Source organism: Trachurus japonicus, chromosome 8 (assembly GCF_045865225.1).
Source record: "Trachurus japonicus isolate A0001 chromosome 8, Traja_1.0".
NCBI lineage: Eukaryota > Metazoa > Chordata > Actinopteri > Carangiformes > Carangidae > Trachurus > Trachurus japonicus.
The window spans coordinates 22414444-22436640 of record NC_140914.1 but is presented as its reverse complement, the minus strand read 5'-3'; the positions used below and the strand labels follow the sequence as shown (position 1 = coordinate 22436640).

The window sequence follows — 22197 nt, the reverse complement described above, 5'->3', positions numbered from 1 at the left end:
GTTGTGTCGACAAAAATAAATCCAGTACTAACTGAAATAAATCACAATGCATAAATGAATTATTTCCTGTCAGTCTAGTAGCTGGCTCGTTCACCCCACCCTTCCTCGCCACTTTCACTTAGCTGCTCCAGTTAGCTTGCTGGACCAGCAACCCTGAATAACCCGAACAGCCCCTCCCCTTCTCAGCCCGCTTCCACAGAATAGCTGCCTTACTCGTTTTAGTTTCCCATCTTACATTGGAAACGTTCCCTTGACTAAGTCACCAGGCCTCCTCCTTTACTGCTCACGGTCTCTCACTCTCCCTCACTCTTAAACCTAACAAAAGCCTGTTTCTACAGCAAGCAGAATTGGCGGGTGAGAGAGAAAGGGAGGAGAAAAAAGGCGAATGAGAGGAGAGAAAAATCGATGCTCTTAGCATTCCAAAGGGATGACTCAACCTGCATTACAAAAAGCCCTCAGCACAGACAACACTGTTGGGAGATGGGGGGGAGAGAGGCTGTACATGTTTGTTTCCTCTCTATGCTTCTGTGCATATTGTGTACGCCTTTGTATACATCTGTGAATGCGCGTGTGCACCCATGCTTATTGTGTTTGTCTCATCACAATCTAAATCCTTTCAAGAACATATTTCAGCGAACTCAAAGAGAGCGCGTGGGTGGGACTTGCACCTTTTTCTCCATTCTTGAGGCTTACAGACTGCACCAGAAGGCCTGCACTTACATGCTCGAAACCATTTTAGACACCCATGTGCTTGCAATTCTATCCAAGTATTAACTAGACTTAACTAGAAACAAAACAAACATTACTAGGCTAGCAAATGCAACCAGGACTCACTACATGTTGTTAGACCTGTACATGGGAGAATATAGAAAACTAAGGTTTGATTGAAAAACTGCTTTCAGGAATGGTAAAATGAAATTATCCCTACAGGCCAAATACCCTAAGATTGGTTATACAAGACCACACTACAAAGGTCTGCAATAAAGAATGAGGAAACGTGTGTGCACACATGTACAAGCTTATTTCCGTCTATTTATGTGACTGTTGACCCAGGGGAGTTTACATTTAGTTTACTACTTGATATAGTTTGTGTAGGATTGATTAAAAAATAGGAATGTAGTAAACCGATTATCATTAAGTGAGTAAATACGAATGTATTCAAGCCTAAACTGCATAATGCATACATATGCCAACTTACCAGAATTGCAGCTTTTCTCCTGAGCAACAGATTGCATGGGCTGAGGAGGAGGGTGCATCGAGCTGTGTGCTGCGTGGGGCTTATGCTGAGAGGGCATGCTCATGTTCTCCTGGTCAGATTGGCCAGTCCGGTTCCACATGTTGACAGCTCCTCCGCTGTATTTGCCTAGAAAGGAGGTTTAATTTATGTCAATGTTTTGCCATCATCATGGCTAAAAATGAATGTCATCAGGAGTAAAGGATAAGCCTGGAACTACACGTGTTATTCTGGGTGAGCTCATGCCAGGACAAAAACAACACAAACTGTATCAAGTGTTTACCAGGGTCTCCCCAGGCTGCAGTGCCATCATCGATCTCCATCCTCCGCCGTATGGACTCTGGAGAAGGCTCTTCCCACCCAGTTGCCACTTCTTCTTTCTGACCTGTTGTGGGTATGGGGCCTCCCAGCCAGCCTGAAGAGTGAATAAAAGCGCAAAAGTGAGTCATCAATTTTATGTCCTCCCACTCAAATGACTTGCTGTACATTGTCAATAGTGAAGTCAAGAGCCAAAATTCAGTTTTGTTGTCCTTTAGTCGCTGTAAGTCGCTTAAAAACAATAATCCTGTCTGAGACATTGATTGTAACGGGATTTTCTCATGATAGTTCTCTCTAATAGTTCTGATAATTACCTGTGGGCTTGTTAGACCCTTGATTGCCTCTGGACATGTTAGATTCAGGACCTTTGCCCCACTCGTTGGAGGGCTTGGGGGTCGGTTCACCCCAGTTCTGGGCTCCATGGTTGTTCTTTGCCGGCTCACCCCAGCCCTGGTTATTACTCTGAGAATTGGGCTTGTGGACCGAGTCTCCCCAGTTGGAGCCAGTGTTTGACGTGCTCTGGTCTGGAGTATTTGATCCTCCGCTTCCAACCCAGGTGTTGCTGCTGCTGGTGTTGGTTCGACTTGGCTCGCTCCAACATCCAGAGCCGGACCGGTCACTGTCGCTGTCCCTGTCCCAGCCCACTGAGCCTGCGCTTTTCTGGTGCTCACCCCAGTGGTTGTTGCCGCCGCCGCCGCCGCCGCCGCCGCCTCCTCCTCCTCCTCCTCCTCCTCCTCCCCCTCCGCCTCTGGGACCATCCCCACCACTACCCCAGCCTTCATTTCCGTTTCCACTGTTGGAACCCCAGCCCTGCTGTGGTTTGGGTGCATTAGTCCAGGTGTTGGACCTAAACAATAACGATGAAGGGTGATCAGTAAAATATAACACAGACAGCAGAAAATACTGGCTGCAGGTAAATAAGAGAATATCACTTGAATCTAAAAAAAAAAGAAAAAACACAGAAGACAATATTTACCTGTCATCTTTATTGAAGTTGTTGCTCCATGTGTTACTGTTGTTGTTGCTACCCTTGTAGCTATTATCATCCCAGCCACTCTGCCCACTACCTCCACTACCTCCTGGGCCTTTGTTGTCCCACCCAGAGTTTGACCGCTGCTCTCCCCAGCCAGAACCTCCAGTGTCTTGGCCTGAGCTGCCCGGCCTACCCCCCCAGCCTGCAAGTTAATGAAAGGGAGATCAATTTTGGTCTTCTGTATTTCATTGCAAAAGGCATTCCTGTTGTAATTTTGAAGATTTTTGGTTACAACACAACAATGCATTTGCTTAAAAGCTTCCTACATATGACACCACTTACCTCCAGAGGTCTGGGAGGGAGCTGCCGGTGTTGCAGTGCCCCAGCTGGAGCCTCCGCTGCTGTGCTTTCTTTCATCTCCTCTGGGACCTTGGGGCTGATTGTGAGGAGAATTGACATCCCAAGCTGTGTGTTGCCGTATGGGGGTCTGACCCCACCCAGTGTTGGAAAGGACTCTGGGGTCCACATCGACCGTCCGCGCCACAGCTGGTGCTACTGGTGGTGTAGGATGGGCAATTTTTCTGCGGTTCCCTCCTTTTGACTGGCTGCTGTCTCTGTCTGAGCTAGATCGGCCTCCGGAGCTCTCTCCGCTTCCTTCGCTTCCTGCGGAGCGACCCCAGCCTCCAGTGACGTTCCCCAAGCCATGACTTCCACCTCCTCCCCCACTGCCTCCCATACCCATGGCGTCATCCTCCAGGCTCTTCCAGCCATTGTTGGCAGAGCTTCCTTTCTGACTTCCAGCATCTGAATGGTTGTTACCAGGAGCTGCTGATCCCCATTCTCCGTTTGACATCTTGTTGTTTGATGTGGAAGAAGACGATGAGGACGAGGAAGAAGACGATGCGCTGCTCCCCCAGGGACGAGGTATCCCTGCTGGAGGGCCCATCGTAGTTTGGTTCCCGTTTCCTGGCGTTTGGCCTGCAGAGCCTGGGATTTGATTCGAGCCGACACCCCAAGACAAGTTGCTCTGAGGCTGGTTTGGGTTATTATTGGGCCCCTGGTCCCAGCGTGGGGCCCCAGTGTTATTGTGGTTATTATTACTCTTGAAAGCAGCAGTAGAGGAGATTTGGGGGTTCCCAGCCTGCATTAAGGCAGGGTTTTGGGGGTTCACAGTGTCTGCATTTGGGGGGCCCTTGTCTCCAGGGTAGGTAGTTGCGCCCCAAGGCGTACCGAAAGCCCCAGGACCCCCCAGCTCTCCTTGGGGGTTCTGGGGGGCTGATGAAGGGTTTCCATTGGCCAGCGGACCCCCATTCCCTCCTCCAATGGAGCCCCAGGAACAATCCCCACTGAGTTGGGGTGAGGCGGTAGAGTTTGGTGGACTAGAGGTCATTGTGGCATTAGTAGTAGTTGTAGTAGTATTCATCATAATAGTGTTATTTGGTCCATTGGATTCAGTGTTAAGGTTGGTAGGCTGCAGGCCACCATTTCCACTGTTGCTGCTTCCTAACACCTTGCTGCTTGCTGTACCATTAGTCACCTCAGCGTCTTCCATCATACTGCTGTTGTCTGGAGCTGCCATGCCACCCCAGCCCAGCAAGGGGCCCTGTTGGGGAGCTATACCCAGTTTGGAACTCATCCCCTGAGCCTGTGGAGGCCGTTGGCCCTGGGAGACTGGACTTGGGGTTGGATTCTGTGGCCAGGCACCGTGGTTGGCATTTGGGTTTAAAATGTTTGGGTTTAACCCTCCATTGATGCAAGGGCTACTTCCGCCTGTGGTCATCATGTTGCTGCCCGTCGGGGTGCCCCATACACCGCTGTTACTGACGAGCTTGATGTTGTGGTTACCCATGTTATTGCTGCCAATACTGCTGGACCCAGCCACAGAGTAGTGGGAGGGCCCGGTGATGTTATTATTTCCATTTGCACCACTGATGGCTCCCATCCCTCCGCCGATGACCTGACGACTGTTGCCGTTGCTGTCTCCGTTCACCGAAACACCGACCATCATGGGAGAGGTCACCAAAGAGGAAGTGGGGGAAGAAGCTGTAGAAGACACGGAGGAAGAAGCATTTGCTGACATCATCACTGTTGTCACAGCAACAGCGGCAAGGTTTTTCTCGGAGCCGATCGAGGAGCTAGAGTCTGCGTCCATGCATTCTGATGCCAGCTCAGGGTCGGATCCTGACCCACAGCCAGAAGAGGAAGAAGACGAGGAGCAGGAGAATGAGGAGGAGGAGGGAGGCCAGACGGAGGAGTTGGTTGAAGAGGGGTTGTTGGGTTTGTCGGTGTTTCCGTCCACTAGGACTTTCCCCCAGTTGCTGTTGCTGTCACTGCTGCAGGGAGAGCCAGAGGACCAAGGGGATGGCTCATACTGCGAGTCCAAGCCAGGATGCTCCAGACCTGAGGAGAGAAAACAGACAAGGAATAGGACACTGTTAGATTTTTTTTAATTTTCACAAACTTTCAAAATATAAAAGCCAAGTATTCACTCAAGGATCCAGGAGAGGTGTTCACAACAACAGACGCGGTTTTAATTTCCTTATTCAGTTGCTTTTATATATTTCAATTCCCCGCAACCTTCAGCTGCCCAACTGTTCTTGATGCGATCAGCGCCAGGACTGAGCCTGGACCCAGCTGCCACCATTTTGTCACCACAGCAGGACCCAAAAGCATGCCAAAGCTATAAACTAGGATTCAGGGAGGCAGACAACAACCAACAGCAGGAGACAAGTTGGAGGGCATAGGGGAGGTGGCAATTGAGTGTGAAAAGAGGGAGGATGGAGAAAGGGAGGGGTGGAAAAATAAAAACTCAGGCAGTATTCATTTGTAATATATATATCAGTGTTTAAACCAAGTCTAAGATCATCAGCATTTATTGTCCAAAATTAAACAACAGAAAGCAGTTGGGATTTGATTTTGCTTTCATGGAAATTACGCTACACATTCAATTAGTAACAATGGCAAGAGTGTGAATTTTCAGCGCTGTGACTCTATGAATACCTTCGTACTCATCAACCGTCTTTGTCACTGACACTGTATTGTTGCAGTGGGAGCTCCCATTCATTTGCTGTAGGATGCCACTGTCAAACATTGTGCTATTGTTGATATCTTACAGTGAAAGTGTTTAATATGTAGCAGTGTAGCAGTGACTGGAACAGGCCTTCATAATGAAATAACATCTTGTGCTATTGAAGGTTAACTTCTGTTAAGTTGACTGGAATTTAAGTTTTTTCCCCTGTTGATATTTTTCATTTGACAGCTTCTCATGAGGAAGCTGGTGATTTGTCAAATTGCAAGGACAAAAACATTTTGAGACAATACATGACTTCTCAGAAACAAAGACTGACTGAACGACTTCCTGGTGAACGAACAATGAACTTTGAAAAAATGACACTATAGGCACACACCCAAAGCATCAACTGAGGCAGGTTACATCAGCTGAGCAGTGTTTTATTATCCGAATACCTACTGTTAGTTGACAGTTCGTGCTCAGTCTCCTGACCAATCGGCTGCCCACCTCTCTCACTATCAAAGCCTCTTTCACATAAAATGGTTGCCAGCTATGAGCACTGCTTATCGTGTTTGCTTGCCAAGTCTCCTCTTGCGCTCTTTCACACCCACTTTCTCACTCATTCATCTCTCTGTCTGAACTTATGATTCGCCATGAATAAAATACATCACCAGTCAAGGTCAGCTCAGACTTCTTCCACCTCCTCTGACAATCACAAGGCAGACAGTCAAAGGAAAGACACTGGAAGGAGGAATGAAAGGTAGAAGAAAAGAGGCAGAAAGAAGCCATGTGTAGTCACCTGTTTGATTAGGGGAGTGGCTGACGGAATCCCGAATGGGAGCCATGCCTGGAAACAGAGAGAGGAAAGACTGTCAAACAGACGTAGAGGGAGTTAGAGGCAGAGACGGAGAACAAACAGAGTGGGGAGGTGTTAGACGCAGTCAGGGAGATAGAGCATTCACTGAGAATCAAGCACACAGAAAGAGCACGAGTGTTAAAAGTCAGAGAGGAGAAGGGATTGCAGCTTAGTATTAGTGGACAGACACTGCTGGAGTCTGAACCTAAGGTAATAGTTACAGTTGGTTATACAGGTTGGTTACAAAGGATTACATGTACTAGGAATACAGTTGTGTTTGTGTCAATAACACTAACAAACTGACTATTTCTATGCTAGACAATATATGTATAGTTTTTATTTTGCTGAATATTACAGTTGTGAATACTTTGCACAAATCTAAAGCAAACCAATGTTGCTTTAAAGAACTTGAGTATTTTATTAATGTACAATTTAGTTTAAAATGCCACAAATCTGGTTCAAGAGGAGCATCTACGCATTTTACCATTCACTGCCATTTAAATGTAATTGTTGGATTGTTTCTTTTCCGAGAACGTGACCGGTGGCAGACAGTCAGTGACCCTGACAATGGGATAAAGACGGATCAAAATGGCTGTAACGCTCTCCTCTGCCCTGTTCGTAATTTACCTGTGGGTGCGGCTTGTGGCTGCGGCTCCTGGCTGGGCAGGAGGGCGTCCCCGGGTTGAGTGGAGAACAGGTGACCTCTGGTTCCCAGGTCGACAAAGGGGAGGTCAAAAGGTCGAAGCTCGGAGGACGCAGCCTCAAGGGTCGGAGGTGAAGAGGCGGGGCTTGTCAGAGCGGGCGGCAAACTGATCAGGCCCCCTTGGCATCGCTGAGGACTGTATGTCTGTGTTTGTATGTGGGTGTGTAGGTATAGGCGTGGGAAGGGGGAGAGGGGGGATGTGGTTTAGGTTTAGGACTCTGCCTTGACTTGGTATTTTCTGGCACTGTAGAGAGAGACAGGAAAGGACAAAAGAAGAGAACAAGAAGGTTAAACATACTGTATGTGTCCATCAGCAATAACTTTACTAACCAGCACCACACGATCACAAAGGTTTTAGACGACTGTTACACTCATATGTATGGCATGAATCACAATATGCCACCATAGCAGTGTCATCTGAGTATTTCTAGAGACACAGTTATCCAGTCTACGCCCGATGTAGCAGAAATCCACCGCCATCCCTTCGAGCTTGTCTTTAAACAAACAAAAAGCTCTGCCCTGACCTCGTCTGCTGTAAAGGACAGGGGACTTGACCCCTGTGTGGAGCGAGTTGTCGCTGCAGTGTCCGGATTTGCAGCAATTTGAAGAAGATGCAGCTGAAGCGGTTTTGCAGCCAACAGCACAGCTATAGAGGTTATATGTGCTGGCTCTCAAGCCACAGCCAGAGTTACCAGTGGAGGCCCCTCCAATGTACCATTGCAATGGTAAATGTATGAACATGAATGAGGGGTCTGTGCTTTCTGATTCAGTGGCAGTGCCGTCCAAACACAGCTTTATCCTTTCCCATTGTTCTCTTCCTGGCTCTTTCTCCTGTTGAAGGAAACTAATTATTTCCATCTGTCCTCGGCCGCTGCTTATGGTAAATCTGAATGTGAGACGAGTACGTGAGTCAGTAAGAAAAGTAGCGCTAAGAAAGAGAGACCACCCAATACACCTTCTCCTCTGGAAGGAGAACGAATGTGTACAAGTTAGACTAGATTAGGGTTTTACGACGAGCTTAAAGCTGGCAGCGCTGTCCTAGGACACCAAGGCAAGCAAAACATCTTACCCTGGAGCAGAGAAGTAGAAAGGTGACAAAGACAAAAGAGACGGGGAAGAAAAGACAATAACAAGTGAACGAGGGCAATGACATCAATCAACAGAGGGGAGAGGGACACAGACATCCTTCAGTGAAAGTGGCCCAGTGTATTTGACAGCAAGACGACAAGTGTGTGCGTGCGTACGTGTCTCTTGACCTTTTCTCAGGGCAGGTTAGCAAGTGTGGTAGCTCTCTCTGCCTGCTGCAGCAGTACACAGGTCTATTTATAAACCTCCAGTTCAAATAGCAACCACTCTGTTCACTGGCCAACATGATAAGTGGCCAAACAAACCAATGTGTGGACAATGACCAAGTGTGCAGACGAGACGCAATGAGGGACGCATGTCTTATACACTGGGGAAAACGTTTGACATTATTTTTATGTTCAATTAAACCAGCGTGTTTCCTGAGGAGAGGGAAAACTTCATTCCACCAAAACAAAATGAAATCCAACAACTGCAACTCATTATGGAAGAGGTTTCTTTCAGAAAGAAGCTTCCAGTGCTATAAAAGCCCACGTACTGACCAAACACACTCCACTGAGGCTGAACTCTACCATTGTTAACTCGCAGCCCACTAGCTCAACTGGGCAAACAGCCAGCACCTAAACATAAAGCCTGCCAGAAGCTGCTTAGCTGCCTTCTGGAACCAATCAAAAAACAGACATGACAATGATATCATCATTACAAAAAAAAAAAAAGAAAAACTCCTGACGAAGTGGCCCAGGAGTGTTTTTAAGAAGGTGCATTGTCTGAAAGAGACAGGAGAACAGAAAACAAGAAACAGAGCAGTTTGACAGAGTGTTGACTGAGGAATTGACCTGCTCCCTTTTAGAAGCCACCGCGCACTAAAAGGGCAAACCCCTTCCAGCAAACCCAGCTGTTTACTTCCATGAATCTTGACTCAACCTTTCTACATGGAAAGACCTCTGTCAACCCAGAAGCATCCAATTCAAAGTGCCTACGCAGGGATAACCATTTATCCTTATACGGCAGTGCAAATCTAAATAATGTAGGAAGACAACATTTAACTCTGGAGAGTCCCTGTTCGTTGGCGTTCAATAATTTTTAGCCTATTTTTACAATTTGATTGATTAAAAAGCCAGATGTTTGAAGTTCCAGGTAAAAACAGCTACCATTGCCCGGCTGAATTTTCTCAATGACAATTTGGCTCTTTTCTGAAGAATTGCTTTTCCCCAGATAAGTGAAGTGACGTTGGACTTTTAATACTAGTGTTTTAGAAAAGAATCAGATTAAATGATAATGAAAATAATTGTTTGTTTCATTGGTTGTGCCTGCAAAATATAAATATAAAAATCGATCGTAGTTTTTGATTGGATGGCCGATTTATTTATTTAGCCAGTTACGAATTCTTAAAATAACTCTATTTTCATAACCATGTGAAAACGTTAACAATGCTCATCACTGGTGTGCAAGCATGTTCATCGCTGCTGCTCGGTACATAGAGTACAGTTTGTTCCTCTTTCCCCTGCTGCATCAGAGAGCGGCTTTCATGAGGGCCCCTGGAGTTGGCAGCAGCTCGACTGCTATCATCTTACAGACAGAGAGGGCTGGGGTGGAGAGAGGGGGAATATAGGGACAAGACACAAACAAAGAGTGCAGCTGAGAGGAAGAGAAATATGCACAAGAAAAAAAATGATACCAAGGTAAGGAGGAGGGAAGAGAGAAGACGGAGAAAGGGAGAAGGTGGAATGTGATAAAGGAAGAAAAGAGGCACTAGGCGAAAGAGCCTGCCATTGAAGTTGACGTGCGAGGAATGCAGCTGCAGCTTCTAACATGTATAAAAAGCAGAGAGGTCAACTTCCTGAAGTCAGCAGCACATTAACTCAATACAATGTGCACTCCCCCTTTAACAGAGTGAGAAGCCAAGACAAAGCAAAGCAGCCAACGTACTGAACACAATTAATTGTTTTGGCTTGGTTTTCTACTTTTACAAGTTGCATAGACCAACCTGAAGAGTAGGAGTCAAACAGAGGTGGATTCAAACCAAGACTCATCCAAACAAATGTTACAGGTTGTTTTTGAGGGTGTTTGTTCAAAGATAGAAACCTATCATACATACAGGTATAAGTGTATGGACATTTGAGGCTACTTGAGTCTTGAGTTTTTTAAGGAACTGTGTAATTGTCTACACTGCTAAAAGGCAGGTGTTTTGTTAAAAAAAAAAAAAAATCATGATCAAGTTTTTATCCATTAGCTTAAATGTTCAGGGCATCACCTAAATCTCTTATGGGCCTCAAAAGCTGAATGTTTCTCATCCTCAGAAATGCTGGCAGTTGCTTTCCAACGTATAGCCTATTATTTAATATAACAGATAAGAGATATTTGCTCAAATGGTTTGTTTGTTTAGATGGCTGTTCGATGATTGGGCATTGATACAACACAATTACTGGAGCAGCTATACATTACCAGGCCAAAGGTTGCTAAGAGGACAAGCAATTCATCAAGTTTTGCACTGATTGATTTGACTCTAAAAACACTCTGGATGCAACTGAACGGCGTTTTTAGCTACAGGCATTTTTCATGTGTCCTGCTGTTGCTATGCAACAGCAACATCTATTTGAAGCATGGTGGTTTTGTTGCCCAAAGCTATTTTTCTCATTTGTATGAAAGCAAAACACAACAGACCTTCAGTAAGAAACCCTGATGTAGAAAATAAAGAGGGCTCCCAGGGCAGGTAGTCTAAACAGGTAGAAAAGGAACAAGCCTGTACATACATTATATAGCATTTATACAAGCACTTTGTGGACAAACCTCTCATGCTCAGACATGTTTAATGTCATTACTTGAACTGCTCCACTTGGACATTTGTTACAAATGTCAAAAATGATCTTTACTTAATCGTTACACTCAGTTTAATTAAATCTGTCTCTGAGCAAACAATCATAAATGTATTTTCTAGAGCTGACGTCACCAGTAAAGACGCTCGTTAGGGAAGACCTTGCTGTCATGGCAACATTCCTAAACACTCCCAGTTCCTCTGGGCTTGTCCGACCAAGTTGAGTTCAGTGCAAGAAGAAGCACATGCCAGCGTTTCTCTCAAACGCGTAAATCTGTGGACAGCCCCTGGAGTGAAAGCAGGCCGTCTGCATCTTTCCTGCTAGAACTGGTTTCAAGCAAGTGTGTGTGTGTGTGTGTCGTGTTAACAAGAGGTGCAATTCACAGGAGTGACTATGTTGCACACATCTGCTTCACTTTCAAAACAGCATGCAGTGCCTAAGATTACATGTCCAGTGTAAGTGTGTGCCAGAGCAGATAAGACACACTCGTCATATGGTCTAGCGCTGTGGCATCAACTGTGGGAGGGGCTTGGAGGGGCTCCCACCCACAATCCAAACTCAACCCGAGGGCAATGTGCACAAAAGTTTGTTGTTGCTCATGACTCATTAGCTGCTTTGTCTACTATTCAGTCATCCATTTTTACACTCACCTGTCCACCCACAACCTGCTTGGTCATATTTGTCAGACATTTTTATTTACACAACAATAGTTTGAAATCAATATCACTTGCTGCTGGTTCAAATCCAGCAGCATTTTCTTCAAGGAGTTGAGCATGTTTTGCTATTTTATCCTACGTCAGTTCTTATCATATATAGCCAGATTCATGTCTCTACACTAAACTACAGGAGTGAGTGAGGGCTGAGAAACTATTTTGAGCTCACAGGACTTCTATCTTCTCTTCCAGTCACTAGGTGGAGAACAACCATGTAGTCATGAGTGATTTTCTCTTATTTTGAAATGACGAGGGGTTTAATCCTGATAGTGATCAAAGTGTACTTTTGATGTTTTAGCATAATGTTTAGCATAGACTAAGGCTACAACTAATTATTATTTTCATTTCAATCAATCTGCCGGTTATTTTGTTGATTTACCAATACATTGTTTGGCCAATAAAATGTCATAAACAAGAGTAAAAAAAAAAAAAAAAAAAAAACTGTTGACATTCTCAGAGCCAAGGATGAATGACAGGCATAATCGGTTGTAGTTATTTTAAATGAATCATTATTACGTGGTGCAGATTTATTTTCTGCCACCTTACAAAGCAACTGTGTGAAAAGTCTGTGAGATTAAAAAAAAGTCTCTTTCCTACTAGCCTCTAGACCAAAGGTGACTGCTCATGCATGCTAAACAGCGTCTGACAGCTTAGCCTATAGACTTGCACTACAGAAAGTAAGTATGGACACTGGGCCTTTCAGTACAATGATTACACTCTTGTTACTGTATAACCATTATCTGCGGGGAAGAGCTCCTATGACAATAAATGGCTGTGCCAGTTCACACTGTGGTACAACTACGTAGAGACCTCAACTCAGAGCTACTCGTCTGTCAGTACAGAGACAAATCAACAACATAGTCAGATCAAAAGTCGGAGCGAGAGACAGACAGGGCAGAACAACGGCGACAACAGCGGATGAGTGAGAACCAAAAGCGAGACCGAGAGAGCAATTGAAACTCAAAAGACACACTCAAGGTCAGAGATATACGCTATCAGACGTCCTGCCTCAACCAGCCATGACAGTAGCTGCAGCTGTAACAGTAGTAGGCTCGTACCAACAGAACTGAATGGAAACTGTAACGGCAATTCAAATGGAAAACGCTGCTACGTCACATGGCAAAGTACACCGGCGTTGTCATTAGAGCAAAGCAAACTGCACTACTGGGACAGACAGACAGACAGGAATAAGACCAGACAAGAAGACACCGTATACATTTTAAAACTCCTGTGAATAAACAGTCTAATATTAGTCAATGCGGGTGTTGATTTCTGATATTGTGAGCCAAGCAGTTTGTGGATTTTCTGCTCTGGTTATTTTTACACTGAGCCAGTTTCTATCATGTATTGCCAGATTCACGTCTCTACACTAAAACTGCAGCACTGAGGTTTCTCAAACTATTTTAAGCTCACAGTGCTCACTTTTTACTACCCAGAGTACAATTCTGTGGATATGCAATATTAATCATATCCCTGCTTACTGCGCTGAATTGCATTTGGCGGGCACGAAAATGGGCCAATTGAACAGTACAATAGTTAGTGTTAGTGGCATATTGCTTATTATCATCTGTTTGCTGTGAACAGAGATGTGTGTTCCTGAGGTAATAGTCTTAGTATGATAAATTACAATACACAGCGGCAAACCATCCACTCCAATCAAGTAAATTGCTCCTTACAGAAGCCATGACGCCTCCTCTCACCTTTTGTCCAGTCCTGTATCTTCTTATCCTCCTTCCTCTTCACACTCTCTGTCTCTCTCTCTCTTCCATCCACTGTTCTTCCCTCTATGGGTGTGATCCCTGCCGAGGAGAACAGGAGGAGACACCATTACGCATCTGCACTGCATCCATCATTATATTTTATGTGGCATGATAGAACTTGAACAGATTTTAATACCCATGAGCCAACACGATAATTTAACCTCTGAAACCCGGCTGAACTTTAGGGAGGAAATGTTGACAGTGAAAAGAGGGAGTTGGTTGCCATCCAGACAAAAGATGTTATTAATATATTCAGCGTGGAAAATTTGACTTGACAGATGAAGCTCAGGAACAATATCAAGAAGTATCTATCATGCTGAGTTAACATGCAGACGCATCCACCATCTCTAGATGGTTTGAGCAGGACACAGGAAAAACTATCCCACTTAATATTTTTTTCCACAGCATCACAACATTTCTTTCCCATCCACTGTCTTCAGATAAAATAGTGTTTTGTTTTTTCACAGCAAAGTCTAAAGGTTTCGTAACTCTAAACGTGAGTGTTTTTGAGAATATTGATGGTTAATCAGACTAAAACATGCAGCATGAAGTTGTCTTTGGGTGTTTTCATAATTTTGTGACCTTTAACAGACCAAAACTTAAACTGATTTAATCCACATACACTAGTGACTAATTGATATGAAAACGAATCACTGTTTGCAGGTCTTTTATAATCCGTTTTTTAGTTAGGTTCATGGTGTTTTCAAAGTATAGGTATAGCGCACATTCACATAAATGATTGCTCATGGCTCATTACACTGGTTTATGTTGCTCTGCGACAATATCATATAAATGAAAACACCTGGCCTCAGAATAAAACTAATATACTTCACATCTTCATCGCTCTCAGCTAATCTCTCTCTGCTGCCAAATGTCTTCCAATTAGTGTCCTATTAGTTAATAACGAGACTGTAGCTTCTTCTGAGTGTGAGTGTTAAGTTTAGCAGCGCTGGTCCCGGTGGGTGTGCAATTTAGCCTGCAGGAGAAAGTCTAATCCGATAATGGGATTACAGAACAGCACGTACCTTAGCTATAAACAGACGGACGCACAGAGATGTTGAAACAACTCAGACAGTCGCCACAGCCACAACATAAAATAATTAACTGCACTGTTTTCATTTGATAATTGTGCAGGCATTCAGACATTTGTGCAAGATTCTGCAAAAGCAAAAAATGCAATGTATGCAGGAAATAACTGCTGCATTAAAAGTTAACTGGGACAAAAAAAAACTTATTGAGCTCAACTATTGTTACACAGACAGGGGCATCCCTGAAAGAGTGCACCAACTTATTAGCATCAATTGAATCTAATGAATAATTAGGTAGCCACCCCCAAAAATTCCACTGGTATATTTGCAGAGAGGTAATCAATGTTAAATAAATCAAAAATAAAAACAAACTTTTTTTAACCAAGTTCTGATCCACATCACCACATCCAATTTGTCTAGTGAGAGTCAGAGGCTTTCAGTACTGGGTAGTTACAGATCCAACAACAGTCGGCTACTGAGCAGTAGTGACGAGCTGACACTGTGGCTCCACTGACATTTTAAATTAAGAGACAAAAGATTTTCATACATGTATTTTTTATACATGCTGAACTTTCAGTTTGAGTTTTGGCGTTATTTGTGGAATTTCAGTCTGAAGATGACCAGTGAATGACCCGAGACTGCGTTACTGTTTTACTATTTTCAGTTCCCACACAAAAGGTGTTTCACCAAACTTGTCTTAATCTGTTTTAACCAAACTATAAATGCAGACCAAATGAGTTGCAATCCTGTTTTTTTTTTTTTTTTTTGCTACCACTTTCACAAACCATGCTCCCTCTGTTCCCACACTCCCCCCCCCCATCTCCTTCCTCCACTCCTTCCCAACCATCAAGTGCTTCAGCAGATGGCCCTGGGTTCAACAACAACACCAACAGAGCATGGTGGGGGCCCTCCTGGAGTGCACACATACACACCATGGACAGCATCTGTTTATGAATGGGCCGACAATCGCCCATCCCCCGACAGCCACAGCTGACAGAGGGAGGGGGACACCTCAAGTCACCACAAGCAAAAGAATGGATAAAGAAGACCGATGCAGTCAGAGCAGCAGGAGGGGAAGGAAAGAAAGGAGAGGACAACAAAGTTGAGCTTCCAAATATGTTTTATGGTTTCTTTTATCACGTCTAGTCAGGATGGGCCGAAAACAAAAAGTATTTAAATTAAAGACTAGACTTCGTGTTAAACAGCTGACAACATGCATCAGCTGTAAAATGTAGGAATTTCCATTCAGAATTTCTTTTGTTGTTTCAATTACATTACAAATCACACACTATTTGATCACCTGCCACAGTTTTAGGCCTGCAACTACAACTTCATTGTATTGCCAATAAAACAAATGTTTACAAAAATGTTTCTTATAAAATGTTCAAAAAAAACTGTGGAAATGTTCTCAGACCAGCACAATGGTTGATTGGTTGTTTTGTCTGACAAAGACTTCAAAACCTATATTTACCAAAAAAAAAAAAAAAGAAACAATTTACATCTATATTATCTGACCTTGAAACTCATACATACATAAGCAACTCACAAAGTTGGTTATAGACGGGCAATAACTCAAAACATGTAGCCTATTGTGGCTTTTGGTACATATGATCTTACTGTTACTGTTCTTGAATGAGTCTGTTGTAACACACTCGCATTACATCATGTGAGTAGATAAAATAATTTCCTTTTCCTATTGCGTGACGACAGGTACTTGTGAGGAAGATTACCTTCAGCAGAACGGCAATTACACTGCTATTATTTTCATGGGTGTTGTGAATAAAACTGAAGATGTGAAATGATTCAGAGGAGAGGATTTCTGCCAAGGTTTTCACAAAAATACGTTCTAGTGCTTCTTTGTGTTGCTTCACTCCACAATAAATTTCTGATTTAAAAAGGGGACTACCATTTCCACCGTAACATACATCACCAGACTGCAGTTGAGGCATCGCTTTCCGAAAATATCTCATCTCTAAATATGGAGTTTGTTGTGTTGAAAGTGGATAAAATAACAATCTGAACAGTTGATTCCACTATTAAGCCCATGCCTTTTGGTTTTTCCATCTTGAGACGGAGGGAGGGCTGGGAGGCATAAAGAGCAGCTGACAGATGAAAGGAGGGAAATTGTTGTAAAAGGTCACTAGTGACAACATTACAGTCGTTGAGAGCGCACTTGGACTGGGTAAAGAATCCTCGTTCAATGGGGGGAAAATGTTTATTATTCAACTGTGTTAATTATTATATTATACTACAACTTCAGGGAATCTGCTTCACACACGTTATTTCTGCTCTTGTGAGATTCATACACTAGACAAATTTTTCTGCCTCCTACCTGGCTTTTTTTGGATGCTTTTCAGCTTTTTAAATAAAAACTGAAACACTTAAAATACTCAAACTATATTTAGATTTCTGAGGTGGTGGAGATCACAAGTCTGAGACTTCAGACTATTGCATCCTTAAACCCTGCAAGGGTGTTTTTCGCCCCCAGTAGTGAGTCATGCAGCGAAGCCGGCAAGTACTGTTAAATTTATAGAGGAGACCGAGTATTGATTGCATTTGCAGGCTTGTGGAAGCAGTTTTCACACAAACACATCAGACATCAACACAAACATAAACCGATAGACATGAGCATCTACACAGACACTCTCAAGGGGTTCTCTGTCCCCGAAGAACCAAAACCGGAGGCTAGTCGCGTGGCTAATTTGCATGTACAACACCACATGATTTGCATCAATTTGCATTAGCATGTTCTCACAGAGGCTAAACACTGGAGCCTCCGTTCAGGAAAACCATCACTCAATTAGTGAAATGACAGCGGGTATCTCCTCATCACTAGCGGCCCAACGGGGAGAGGCTCTGAGAGGCTGACATAGCGAGATGTGCCATTTCCAGCCTGGCAGCGTTAAACTGGTCATTTTGACTGAGAAGTCGACATCGGGCCAGTTCATTTCAGGTCATGGTAACTTAAGAAAGGTAATATAATATTTCTAGCTGAAAAAAGCTCTACAATTTTGTTGCTGCCAGAAGAGGGTGGGGTACGTTGTGAATATCCTGCAGCAAAGCTTTCTACAAGTTTCTGAAATGGATATTCAGTATTTTTTTTACAAGTGAAGTCAAGATCAAAACAAATTTTGTTAAATAGAAAATCCAGTTTACCTCAAACATTTATACAGTTTTAACTCTAATTGAGAAGTTTTTCAATGTAGGAAGATATGACATTAAGGACCAATTTTCTTTTCTATTATAATAATTCATTTCAAGATTTTAACACCTGAAAGGGTTAATAGACCTTCTGAATTACAGATTTAGATCCAAAACCACTACAAGAGGGATAAAACGGAATTAAGGTCAAAGTTTTGTACTCAAACCTTGCGCTCTCAGCTACACTGATCTGATTCACATTGCAAAGCCAAAGACAAACTGTCTATACACACCGCTTAAACGATTCGATCACGTTAAGCTGTCTATGTGTGGCCTGCGTTGTCTTTCAGCCTGCTCAGGTCAATGGCATCAAATGCTCCCTTCCAGCTCCTTGCTTGCTCCAGTCTCATGACCATCTGCAGGTGTGGCTTTGCTGAGGGGCAACGGTCAACTACCTGATCCCCAACCAATGAAGCAACGCTGCAAGACGTTAGGAATTTATAGCACTGCAGTCTTAGATTCCCCATTCAACAACTTCAAGGTGGCCATGTAAACATTGAGACATTTTATGTGAGTTTACAGCATTGAGATAACTTGTGTTGTGAATTGCTGCAACATAAATAAAAATCCACTTGACAATGAAGCAGATTCAACAGCCTGTGGTGTTAGACTAGAATGAAACCATGTTTACAGAACAGGTATTTGGTGAATGGAGCCAGATCAAGAATCAAAACTGAAAGTGGAGCTAAACAGCACATTGTTCCACATAGTCAAAGGAAATAAACACTTGTCACACTTTTCTGACAAGTGTGATATTGCCACGAATTCAACAGACCCAAACCTGAAAACTGGATCTTTGACTATGTATGAGTGTAAGCTGAATGGTGAGGCTGTGCCTAGAAACTCCCTCACAGTTCAGTTTTAACTTAAGGGCTTCAAAGCAGGAATGCTCAGCACTTAGTCAGTTTTTTATCCACAACTATGTAATCCGAGTTGTTTCCACAAATGCTATAAATGCATCAAATTTATGATACTGTGGTTTGCCTCCCACAAAATGCTAGTTGTAAACTTTAGGACGGGACATCTGTTTTAGAAAACGTAAAACCACTTCCCAAAACCTATGAATTGAAACTGAAATTGCCTCACCTCAAGTTATTTTTGGAACAAAAACAATTTCCATTTGATTTATGTTATGAAAATGCTCACATCCCAGAATTGAGCTGTGATCCAAGAGAGAGAAATATATGTCAGGTTCATGTAAAAGAGCAAATGACACATGATCCTCATGCAGCGAATAATTTAAATGTTAGTCTGGGAAGTGCAACTGCGAATGTGTCTTCTCACATTAAAGTAATTCAGGTTATTTTACATCTAAGGGTATTAATATTACTTCCTCTTACATGACTTGAGCATAGGTCAGTCTCTCTCTGTCACGCACACTCACCTGGAAAATATGCTACAATGCTGGGAAATGTGAAACATCAGTCTTTAGCAACGAACTCTAAACAAACCAGCACAAGAGAATACTTTGAAACCTGGTACCTTTAAACAGTGAAAATACACTGTAACAGAAAGGGGACTGCACTAGTATCAAAAACAAGGCAGCTAACATGTTTAACATGTTTTGTTTGAAAAACATGCTGCAATACTGACAAACAGACACTTTTGGAGACATGAACTGTCAAGGAGCAGTGAGTCGATGCACCAGTGCTCTGTAATTACAACACAATCATATTAAAAACAAACAACTCAGGAAATTGAGCACGACAACAGAGAATCATTAACAGATTTAGGATCTGAAAACAGAAAACACATAAAACGCGGCCCCTTGGTGCAGTGTGGCGGACTAGTTGTGGTCCCTGGCTCTATTGCGTGCGTGCATGTAGACCAACTGTATGGACACAATGAGCTGCACAAACACCTCTCCACACACAAAACATCAGGACTCTGGCTTCTCATTTAGCGATTTTAAAACAGCAAAGCTTACTCAGCACAATACGGCCTAGACCAACCCAGACCCTCCAATTCAATTCAAACGGAACTGCATGTGCTTGCATAAGCAGCAGCTGCCCATCCTGTGTCCCCCTGACCCCCCCACACACACACCCCTTTTGCAGCCCACTGCACACAGACACACACAGGTCCTGCTATCATCTAAAGAAAAGTGGCTTGAAAGGTGAGATAAACAGGTAGACCTGCTCTTAAACGATGTGTGTAGTTGATGCTGCTGGCACTCACCTGTTAAGATGCTTCAGTTTCTTTGGTGGCAACAGCTTCCAATTCCCAATCTCTGAAAGAGAGCAAAGAGATAAGGAGATTAATGTCTCAGATAGCAAAGGCAACATTTACCAAAACACACCTCTACTCCAAATAAAAGATAACCTGAGTGTGGGTGTGATGCAGTTTTAATGGGTCACTATGACTGAACAACACGCAGGAGGAAAAACAACTACATGTGAGATGGTTACACTCAGGTGCTACGCTTGAAATCGCGGTGCACATGTTAAAAAAAAAAACATACCTCACATGTGATCTGCATAAGGTCATGCATATACAAACAAAAACTGTGACTACACTAATTGCTGGATGAAATTTATTTCAACTTGGCGATGTGGAAATGCCGGTTGAACTGCATAACGCGGTAATGCATGGAGCCGGGGTCGCCTCAGCACAGGCCCGTCTAAGTGAATGGAAAATGTTAGTGTGTCTGAAAATCGTAGATAAAGAGAGCGAGTGTGTGTGTGCGTAGGTCAGAGTTACAGATCTGGTCCTGATCGGCCATTATCTCAGCTGTTGCCTGACTTACAGCTTAACCAACATGGCTTCTCTCGAGCCTGGTATTTTTCCAGCGCAACCAAGACTATCAGTGGCCTCAGCGTGGCATCTGATTGCATTCGTAGCAATTAAAAACATTATGAGATTAAGTCGCATTTGCAGCGTCGTCGTAGGGGCCAGTGTAAGAAAAAAGTTAGGTGAACAGAGGACTGCACAACCAGCACAGCGGAGGTCTGGTGTTGAGCTAACCAGCTGCACTCCCTGGATCTCTGCCGACAGAGGGTGTTAAACCCTCCGGTCGAGACACAACTCTGCAGGTTAACAATTTCACCACCAAATTTACATTGCTATCTCATTTCACTTACAATGTCTTTTTCGATTTTAATAACATTTAATCTGCCGTGTCCTATGTTGCAAGTCACCAAAAAAAAAAAGAAACCCAGCACAAAGTCGCAGTCACCGCCGAGCAACCGAACCTACGTCGTCAAATTAGCATGGCTGCTGCTGTTAGCTACGAGCTAACGTTACGAAGCAGCTAGTTAGCAGACCCGGTCTCATGTTAAATGTAGCGCCTGTGGTATTTTATCAACACGAAAACACAATGGATCCATTAACAATGTTGGCTTGATTAAGAATAAATCAAAGGAGACATTGATATGTAACAAAATACACAAATTCTCTTGAAAGAAACGCAGGCGCAGCTGTCGAGCTAGCGTTAAGGTTAACCAGTGCTCGGTCTGGTTAGCGTTAGCACAAGGTTAAGCTGCCGACAAATACAAGTGTGTTTGCCTGTCAGACGCCTTCAAGTGTTAAGTCGTCTGCAGGCTAACGCAGTCCCCTGGTTTTGTCAGCCGATGCATTTACCTTTTTACGATTGCAACCTGCAATGCGACCGAGGCTTTTTCGCCCAGAGCTGGCTGAACGGGAGGAGGCTAACTGGCTAGCACAGCTCGGGTAACTAAACAACAGCGGCTGCTCAACTTATCTACACCAGCCCCCGGTCTCTCTGCCCCGGACTGCTCTCTGTGTACATTAGCTCGACAAAAGAAAACGTCTGCTGGTAGGAAAACATTGTAAAAAAAATAATAAATAAATAAAATAGCCTCACCTCATTGAAATATAAAGTGCAACAGAGTGGAAAGGAAAGCCGGCTGTAAGGCTAAAAGAAATTCAGCGCGTTTGCAGCATCTACGAGGGGAGGAATCCGTCCTGCATGATCGCCATTTTCTTCACTCGCTGCTGGCTAAAACCTTCTTTCGCTTGAGCTCTGCTTCCCCCTCCTCTCTCTCTGCATTCACTTTAGCTCTGGCTCTGTGTGTGTGTATGTGTGTGTGTGTGTGTTTCTGAAGGGGGGAGACAGGGCAGGAAACACATTCACCACTTCCTCTGACTGAGAATACACAACCAAGGGTAAAGGCAGCCAAATGGCGTTGAGAGAAATTAAGAGTAAAAAAAAAAAGCATGTGAAGGTAAACATGCCAGCCCTGTCCATGGTGAGCAGTTGTCATCCTCAAATTCATATTTCCATGAGTAGCCTATCATTTGCATGAGTTGTAAGAACACTGAAAAGTTAAGGCTTTTGTTTTCTCAAATATGGTGTTTCATATATAGAATAAAAATGTAATAATTTGTACTACTACTGATGTTAATCTGCCCAAGAACAAAAAATAAATAGATGAATGAATAAAAAAACAAAAACAAGAACATAACCCTAAAGTCATCAATGGCACCACTGAACAGATGCAGTCTTTACTACATCCTAAATACAAGGTAATACATTTTGTTAC

At 43.6% G+C, this 22197-nt stretch overlaps 1 protein-coding gene across 5 annotated transcripts in view; it reads right to left on the bottom strand.

Moving 5' to 3' along the window:
* LOC146983214 (trinucleotide repeat-containing gene 6A protein-like) overlaps positions 1-21614 on the bottom strand; it is a 32661-nt gene extending 11047 nt beyond the window's left edge. For 2 of the 5 annotated variants that reach the window (XM_085784702.1, XM_085784698.1), the window contains exons 1-10: positions 21519-21614; positions 19874-19925; positions 13407-13505; positions 7019-7338; positions 6335-6382; positions 2868-4925; positions 2529-2727; positions 1867-2399; positions 1518-1649; positions 1199-1363 (exon numbers count right to left, since the gene is read on the bottom strand). In XM_085784702.1, the coding sequence (XP_085640828.1) occupies positions 1199-1363; positions 1518-1649; positions 1867-2399; positions 2529-2727; positions 2868-4925; positions 6335-6380 (3133 nt within the window). In that variant the 5' untranslated portion in view covers positions 6381-6382; positions 7019-7338; positions 13407-13505; positions 19874-19925; positions 21519-21614. The remainder of the gene's footprint in view (positions 1-1198; positions 1364-1517; positions 1650-1866; positions 2400-2528; positions 2728-2867; positions 4926-6334; positions 6383-7018; positions 7339-13406; positions 13506-19873; positions 19926-21518) is intronic. The other 3 variants (XM_085784699.1, XM_085784700.1, XM_085784701.1) reach the window with 3 other exon arrangements.
* Between the last annotated feature and the right edge of the window lie 583 nt (positions 21615-22197).